At 42.7% G+C, this 9,390-nt stretch overlaps 1 protein-coding gene across 1 annotated transcript; it reads right to left on the reverse strand.

Annotated features, from left to right (window-relative positions):
- Positions 1–370: 370 nt before the first annotated feature.
- Positions 371–7,417, reverse strand: LOC308383044 (NACHT, LRR and PYD domains-containing protein 12-like; the record flags this gene model as incomplete). The annotated part of the gene is made up of 10 exons (XM_080860629.1): positions 371–891; positions 1,300–1,346; positions 1,583–1,756; positions 2,215–2,382; positions 2,593–2,751; positions 2,985–3,158; positions 3,617–3,877; positions 4,003–6,130; positions 6,335–6,385; positions 7,144–7,417. 10 exons carry the CDS (start codon positions 7,415–7,417, stop codon positions 371–373), a joined length of 3,957 nt encoding a protein of 1,318 aa, XP_080716755.1.
- Positions 7,418–9,390: the final 1,973 nt, after the last annotated feature.

Consider the following 9,390-nt stretch of genomic DNA (forward strand, 5'->3'; position numbering starts at 1 on the left):
GTTATTTATTTCTTTACACACATAAAATAATGTAGATACATGCCCTTTATATATATTTTTTTACAGCAATAGAATGTAGATATATCATATATGAACATTATACATCAAATTCCAGTTGAGCTCACACTATCAATCCACATGACCCCCAAAGATCCCCAAACACACTCTTGAAAAATCGTCCCTGGAAAAGGCCCTACAGGGGCAGTGCATAGTGGTTGAAATGTTCTCAAACAGCCCGCTAGCTCCCTCTAGTGGGCAAAAACTCTTACTGTGAAAAGAACAAGCGCAAATTTACAAACATTTCTCCTGACCACACCAAAATGCACACTGAGTTCATGATCTTGTCTGTTACAGAGCAGCTTTTGTCTGGCTACTCAGAGACAATGGCAACAGACGCATCTGGCATGTCGTACAGGTAGAACTCGGGGTACAGAGGCTTAGTGAAAGCGCTGTGAAAAGTGTGAAGGTGTGTGAGCCTTTCAGAAGCTGCCCCCGTCCCTGCCGCGTAGAAGGACAGCGTGCCGGCCGGCCAGTCGAGGTACACCCCCACTCGTCTGGACTCTCTGTCGGCCATGTCGATCTTGAAGAAGCTGTTGTTGTGGCTCGCCTCATAGCGTGAGCTTCGGGAGTTGCAGTAGAGGCTCCAGGACTCTTTGTGGTACCTCGAGTCTTTCCCCTTGTGCTTCACACCGACCACAACCGCCCCCGTCCACTCCACCTCCCAGTAGAAACGTCCCCCTGTGAGGCCTTCACAGCAGCTAACCCCGAACCAGCTGGCTTTCTCGCTAAGAGCAAAGAGGTGGTACTTTGTGATCACAGCCATCTTGTTGTTCTTGGACAGACACAGCTCCTGGTGTTTGGAGTCTGGGTCCAGGGTTAGTTCACAAGCGTCTGAAGGGAGAACATGTGGAACGTGAGAACATGTGGAATGTGGGAATGTGAACACAAGAAAACTTGGGAAAATGGGGGCTCTATGCAAACACCTTACTATTAGATACACACGAGATCAGTCAATATTCACTTTTCAGAATCTCGAAATTAAAAAAATGATATGCCTTTGATTGTTAGATGATCATGACTGACAGTGTATAGCAATTTGAGGCTTATTCTAATTTACACAATGTAGTCATGTTATGATTGTGCATCTGTGTTTGAGAATTATTATTTTTTTCACCTCAAGTAACTAATGACTTGTCAGTCATAACTTGTATTTATCTGATCGCATATACATGCTAACAAATGCTTGTTGGTCAAGGTCAAACGCATTTGATTAAACATGAATATTGCAGAACCACTTACATTTCCTCATCGTTGGTTTAACCCTATGCGTCCCACCATCTTTCATGCTGTGTAATATAAATCACACATATACACATACGGAGAGAGAGAGAGAGAGAAAATAATGTGTTCAACAAATACAATTTGTCAAAACCTTGAACTCATTGGTTATTTGTTTTCAATAAGACTTATTCACCACTATTGTTACTTATCGCCAGTAAACACCTGAGATTTCTATCAGATGTTTCAACCAATCAACTTAAAAACATCATCATTATTAAAATAAACTGATAAGTGTGTTTACTGCAGTGTTTCCAGTTTGTAGTTGGGATCCTGCAGTACTCCAGACAGCATTGTCACTGCAGACCCCCCTGGGTGGTTGTAGCTGATGTCCAGCGTTTGCAGACGAGAGGGGTTTGTTTTGAGGGCACAGCCAAGATAACGGCAACCTTCCTCTGTGACTAGGCAACCAGAGAGCCTATGAGGAAGGAAAGATACACCCCAATGTTATAATCTCACTCATGCTTTTATGTAAACATACACCTTCAAAGTACATAGCTCGGTTACATATTCACCGATTGTGCTCACATTTACGCCTTGGGTGGATCTCTATAGGAAATATATCATTTGGGGGAAAAGTTGTGGTGTCTGTGTGATTAATTAATGGGTGATAGCCCACAAGCAAGGAAAGATAGCCCACAAGCAAGACATAAAATATGATCTTGAAAGACATAACATTTATAATAATTATGGTATAATATTAACATATGAATTACAATTATAATATATATATATAATTCTATATGTATTTAAAATATATTTTATAATACTATATTATATAATAAATCAGAATCAGAATACAGTACATATTATAAAATGTATGCTATGAGAATACAATTTGATATTTACTGCAGTGTCACATTGTGTTTCCCCTACCCTAAGTACTGAAGGGTGCAGGCTGGCTTTGCCAGGCCAACACACAACAGCTTCACTCCTGAGTCTCTGAGGTGGTTGTCTCGCAGGTCCAGCTCCCTCAGCACAGGGGAACTCAGGGTCTGTGCCAGTACATCACAAGCACCGTCTGATATATTGCATTCCCTCAGTCTGAGAAAAGGAAACGGAGATTTAGGAACCAAGTTCCATCCCTGTACAGGCAGGAATATCCTTAGTCCTCAACACAAGTTCATCACGCTGATATGGGTCAAAATCTTTTACGTTTGAATGATATAAGAATCGTTATGAAAACCGCTGACTTTATTTGCATGCAGGGCCTTCTGTAGAGCCACGGTCAGAGCAATTATATGAGTAATATACCTCAGTGTTTCCAGCCGAGTCGACGTTCCGGAAAAGATGTGTTTCACCCCTTCGTCTCCCACACCAGTGCCACTCAGGTCCAGTTCCCTGAGGGAGGACAGCGGTAGAACCGAGCCCAGCGCCTCACAGGATCGCTCAGCTATCGCACACCATCCCAACCTGCAGATGTTATATAGCTCATCAAATTATTGAGTACAAGGGCAAACTGAATGATGTGATTTTGTAGATGGCGGAGAGATTTACTTTAGGACAGACAAACAGAAATATTGAAAGATGATTAGATAAATGAATGGGTGGATATATACATAGATATAGCAGTGATATATTCATATTGAAGTAACATGGATATATATATATATATATATATATATATGCTATACTACATGTTTCACCTCAGTGTTTGAAGTTTGGAGTTCGGACTCGCGAGTCCAGTCAGGACACGTGTGACTCCGGTGTCAGTCATGCAGCTGTATGAGAGGTCCAGTAGGGTCAGTCTGGATTTCTCTGACTGAAGAGCTGCAAGAAGGATCTCACTGCAGTCGTCTCTCAGATAGCAGCCACTGAGTCTAAGGGAATAAACACAGGCATTTATTTTAGAAGGCAGTATGTAATAAAATGTAGCATGGTACGCATAGATGAATATGAAGGTCACAATACTTAAGTCAAAGTTTTATTATTATTATTAAGATAAATCCACTGATGTAAGTGTAGTATGTAGCCTGGTACGCATGTATGAACAGTCGCAATACTGAGGCCAAGGTTTCATTAATAGCCTCTACCAAGAGACTGTTTTGTTTCTCTAAAATTCCTACAGTTTTCTCAGGTACGGGTGGGTACTACAGGATGGAAGGAGGCAAAATTCTCACCGACCATGACCAATTGACCGGCATTCCCTTTCGAGGGCAGAGTGTGTTCCTTACCTGAGACAGGTGGGCTGAGGATGAGGTGCTTACCTGAGAGAGGTGGGCTTACCTGAGACAGGTGGGCTGAGGATGAGGTGCTTACCTGAGAGAGGTGGGCTTACCTGAGACAGGTGGGCTGAGGATGAGGTCCCAGCAGCGCCGCCTTCAGCAGCGCCGCCCCCGACTGCTCCAGGTTGATGCAGCCGAGGTTCAGAGAGTCCAGGCTGCAATGGGGACTGGCTAGACCAGCACAGAGTTTCTCCAGCGTCTGCGGGACCAGGAAGTTGTGGCTCAGGTCCAGGTGTCTGAGGGGGGAGCCAGCCGACTGAAGGACTGAGGAGACCGTCTCAAAGCATCTCCGCGTGAGTTGGCAATTGGCAAGCCTGCAAACAAGGGATATAACGGGGATGTTTGAGTCAGTTTGAACAATAATACATCACAGGAGATAGAACTGTATGTTACACATTCCACTGCCACGGGTGTTGTTGTGGTATATTGTTATCCTCACAGTGCTTCTCTGCAGCACCTAACCAATGGAATCAGCCTTCGACGACCTCCCGCAGATGTCCTATAGCTCTTCAGGTCAAACTCATCCAATACATTCGGAGAGGTCAACATCATGTAGGCCAAGGCGGAACACTGAGCCGCCGTAAGCTTCTTCTCCGGAACATTCTTGGAGGTGAGGTATGATTGGATCTCCCTCACCACTGTGACATCACCCACCTCAGAGAGGCAGTGGAGCAGGTTGATGCATCTTTCAGGAGTAGGGCATTTCCTCTGGTCTTCCACTCCCAGCCTGTGCTTGATGTACTGTGTGGTTCTCCAGATGTTCTCCTGACTGGTACCCGGTGGCAAACACAGGCATCTGAGGAGGTTGTAATTGGCTTCCAGCGAGAGTCCAAGCAGGAACCGGAGGAAGAGATCCAAATGGCCATTACTGCTCTCCAAAGACCTGTCCACTGCTACCCTGTGCAAGTCATGCAGTGTGGCCAAGTCCTGGAGCCCGTGCTGGTGTGGCTGGTATGGTTCTTGTTGCCCTAAGAACGTCTGTGCCTTTGTCAAAGCCTCATCCTCAGAGTCACAGTCAGAGTCATCTAGCACATAGGATAGGTACTTCTCGTGAGTAAGTGGTTGGTTCCCAGTATTCTGACCCGCCTTTGTGGCACCCTGAATGTCGTTCTTGGGAAGTCCTGTCATTTTGTGAGGTGAGACCCCCCAGAATTCCTCATCTGTGATAGTACTGTCCGAGCTTCTTCCCTGAAAGGGATTGGCTTTCTCACAGACAAAGGACAGGAACACATAGAGAGCGGCGAGGAACTCCTGAACGCTCAGGTGTACGAAGCTGTACCACTGCCCCTTACACATTGGGTCCTCCTTTCTGAGAATCGCTGTGAAGAGTCCAGAGTGTACCGATATTTCCTCAGTGTTCAAGCCGTACATTTTGAGGTCTCTTCCAGAGAATATGAGATTGCTCCTCTCAAGATTTTCGAAGGCTAGTTTTCCCATCCGGAGAAGGATTTGGACATCGGATGAAGATAGTCCTCTTAAATTCCTCTCATCTTTCCCATAAAACTTCTGGTTCTTCACGTTCGTTTGGATGAGCAGGAAACGAGTGTACATTCCCGTTAATGTGTATGAAATGTTTCCGCCGATTGCACCACCTAGCGTTCTTCCCAGGACGGTGGAGGTGATCCAACAGAAAATTGGAATGTGGCACATGGTGTGGAGGCTCCTGGATCCTCTGATATGCGAGATGATTGTATCAGCTTGCCTCTGGTCGGAAACCCTCTTCCTGAAATATTCTTCCTTTTGGCGGTCGCTGAAGCCTCGTATCTCCGTTACTCTATCTAAACACTCAGAGCTGATCCGGTGAACTGCAGCTGGTCGTGATGTTATCCACATGAACGCAGAAGGAAGGAGATTACCTTTGAAGAGATTGGTCAGCAACTCATCCAGCGATGATCTCTGTGCAACGTCTGCAACAAACTTGTTGCTCTCAAACCTCAAAGGGAACTGACTTTCATCCAGACCATCAAATATGAACACGATTTTGGCTTCATCGTACTTCTTCGTGTCTTTCATGACTTTAATCTCGGGGTGGAAGATCTTAAGGAGCCCGTGAAGGCTTAACTGGTCGTCTTGATAGCGGTTCAGCTCGCGGAAAGGAAGGACAAAAACGAAGTCCACATCCTGATTGGCCTTTTCTTCGGCCCAGTCTAGAATGAACTTGTGAACAGACACGGTTTTTCCGATTCCGGCCACCCCCTTTGTGAGCACGGTTCTGATGCGCAAGTCGTCCTGACCAGGCAGAAGCTTGAAGAGGTCATTGCAGTCGATGGCAGGTTCTTGACAGGTGTGTGCTTGGGACGCCGTGTCCAGATGCCACACCTCATGCTCACTGCTGTACCTACCAAAACTATCTCCTCTCAAAATGCTTTTCTGAGTTGCTTCAGGCATCCTCTGCCAGATCTCGTGCTCATCAGTAACAACTTCCCTCTCTCCCTCTGTGATGTAGACCTCGGTGAAAATCCTGTTCAATAGAGTTGGGTTTCCACGCTTGGCAATGCCCTCGAATATGTTTTCAAACCTCTTTTTCAGGTTAGACTTTAGCTTGGCAGACACTTTTTGCACATCTGCTATAAAACAACAACAAAAGAAATCTCATCAGTTTAAGTCTATTTGACCCAGTATAAAATTGTCCAATGTAGGAATCCATTCTATACACACACACTATATATATATTATACCATGGTCCCTTCAACATTATATGCTATACTTCATGTATATATGAATGTAAATGTTAATGCACTGTAAGTCTGGTTATGTATTTTTTTTTTTACCTCCTTTGAAAGCCCCAGTTGCTCTGCGTAAATCTTCCTCTGCTGCATTTTCTGAAAAGTAATCAGGAGGGAAACAGTCTGAAAACTCTAGACATCATTTATATTTACATTTAGTAATTTAGCAGACACTTTTGTCCAAGCGATGTACAAGGGAGAGAACAGTCAAGCTACGAGCAATAGAGACCTAGTGTAACACTTAATACTACTTTACATAAGAAAAAGAAAAAAGAAGTGCAGGAATGTAACTCTGTCTGAAATCTCCAGACATCAGACACGTGGCCTTGGTGTATAACTGAAATATTATAACTTTATACCTCTAACTTTAATAAATATTAGCTCTCCTTGGTATAAAACTTAAATATTAGCTCTCCTTGGTACATACCTTAAAAATTAGCTTTCCTTGGTAAATAACTTAAATATTAGCTCTCCTTGGTATATAACTTAGATATTAGCTCTCCTTGGTATATAACTAAAATATTAGCTCTCCTTGGTATATAACTGACATATAAGCTCTCATTGGTAAATAACTGACATATTAGCTCTCCTTGGTATATAACTTAAATATTAGCTCTCCTTGCCTGAAAAAATATGGTTTTGGCAATGCAACTTACATCACTTGTTACAACTGTTTTGCTGGCAGGGCAGTTTATGAGAAGCGCTACTTTCTTTGGACCGTTATGTGCACAAATCCGTGGCCAAAAAATGTACCAAGTTTGTACTCAGATGTGTGACAACCCGTGTAGACCCGTAAGACAAACACTTAATTTCCTGTCGAAGGAGATGGAAGGTAAACGCAGTCTGGAACAAACCTGTGTTATGCATGTGTGTCACCATATTAAATGTGACAGCTCCCTGAAAATGACTGTGAGCAATCTGGGGCGCATTGACCACTCCGTGTGTTTGAGCCGTCATGGTGGACACAGGAGTGCTGACCTCCCCATGTCTCTGAGCCGCAATGGCTGTTTGAGGTGGGTCAGCTGCAGGCCCCTGTGGGTAGGGTGTGGTGGTGGATCTTCTAAGGCCCAACCCGGTCCCTTCTTTTTCTCTGCTAGATGGCTTGTGAGTGCTATGGGGGGAACCCATTGCAAAGGCTTATACATGCTCCTGAGGAAAATAGAAAAAAAAAACATCAATACATATCCATCCATTTATATATCGATGTATCTACTGTATATACAGTATAGTATACACATCTATCCATTTATCGATCTATTCATCAATCTATCTTTATGTTATATTTACTTACACATACAATATGTTACAAATTGTTGTAAATACCATGTGTTGTGAAAATAAGGCTTTATTAATGTTAAACTGATGTTTGATTGTAGAGGTAAAATAAGAAATATCAGTGAAATTGGTATTGCAGTGAGTTTCCTGTCATCACGCCCTCTATTGTGGTTTTAAGTCAGTGTGACTTTTATATATTTATTCCACATGTTTAATTTGCTTCATGATACAATATCTAGCATTTATCTTCATATTTGGTGTGTATTAAGACCAGTGAATGTACAGTATGTTATGATTAACTGTCATCTATCTATCATAATGTTAGACACCCAAGTTCAAACCTCGAAAAATAGTGTCAGTGTGACGAACAAAACGAGATATCTTATGTTTGTTTCTCTCTTGTTTTGGGGGCTTTATCTATTGGTGTGGAGTAAGAGATCACACCATGATGTAATCCCTAAACGGACAAGGACAACATTCTAAAACAGGCAACTTACAACAATGACAAGCTGACGCAATATTGATGCTGACAGAGAACTGCATTACCATATTTTGTGCAATATCCAGGTACCAATAAGGAAGGGCAAAGACGTTCTTACAAAAGTATCTCTTTTCTCTCTCTCTCTACATACACAACCAAACTGTCACTTCTGTTGAATTGAATAAATGACACGGTACGCTACAAATAGAATACCAGAAGATTGAACACGCCAATTTCTTTACACTATTAACTTGGGATACAACAATAAACACACTAACACGATGTAGATGTGAGCACATTTGACAGTGGTTCATTACTAATCTCAGGGGGTGTTCTGTGAAATGAGGAACGTAACTGAATATTTTCCACAGGAAGGCAAAAAGAACATTGGGCAAAGCAATAACAGCGAGGAACTTTCAGTTCTCTCTCTCCGTCTTCCTAACTGTTTGTAACACACACTTATTAGGCTACATTTAACACCGAGCACAGTAAAAAAGACATAAGCCTACCACAAAAAAATGCATTAACCTTTACTACGTGCTGTGAAATTAATCACTGAATTAACATCAGTTAACTGCTGGTTTCCTTTGCCTAAATAAACCTAAGTTGAATCGTTTTAACTTGCAGCGTAGGCTACGCAACGCCTGCCTAGCAGGTAACGAGGTAAAATATAACATCTGATAAGATAACCTAATATATGGTTAGCTAACTGTTCACACAATAGGCTGATTCGTGGGAGAGAAATTCAGAAAAGTTTTTTCTAAAAACGACGTTGTTTTCTTTCTGTCATCACTAAAGTAAAAAAAAAAAACATTGATCTCCGTGCATACCAGAGACGCGGGTCATCGGACTGTATCTTTGCTTGCCTTTGTTATAAAAAGATAATGAACTGAGCTTCCAACTTACCAAAGAGATCATAAAGCGCATGCTTTGCTTCTTACTCGGAAAAGCCTACTCGCGATTGACTGACTGACTGACTGAAGTGTTTTACACGACTTGTGCAGTTGCGTAATTTGCACTGTGTTGCAACCTGTACAAATCTCTCTTCCTCAGCCCCATTGAATCAGTGTCTAATTCACAAAAGACGGTTCCCTTTTTGAAAAACAAAGTAGAACTTCATATTTGACTAAACTGCGGCCATGCACACCTGTAACAGACCTGCGAGTATCACCATTTCAAGATAACGTGTGTAGTTTTTAGTAGCATAGTTCTGATGCTGCTGAATTTCAACCAACTTAATACCCATTACTTTACAAGCGTGTCGGAGGAAATCTCTATGCGATTGGATTTCAGGTTGCCTTTTGCCGGAAAAGTTGGAACTTGTCTATGCATGAAGAAGTGTGCA

This window comes from Sprattus sprattus (genome assembly GCF_963457725.1).
Source record: "Sprattus sprattus genome assembly, chromosome: 1".
Classification (NCBI taxonomy): domain Eukaryota; kingdom Metazoa; phylum Chordata; class Actinopteri; order Clupeiformes; family Clupeidae; genus Sprattus; species Sprattus sprattus.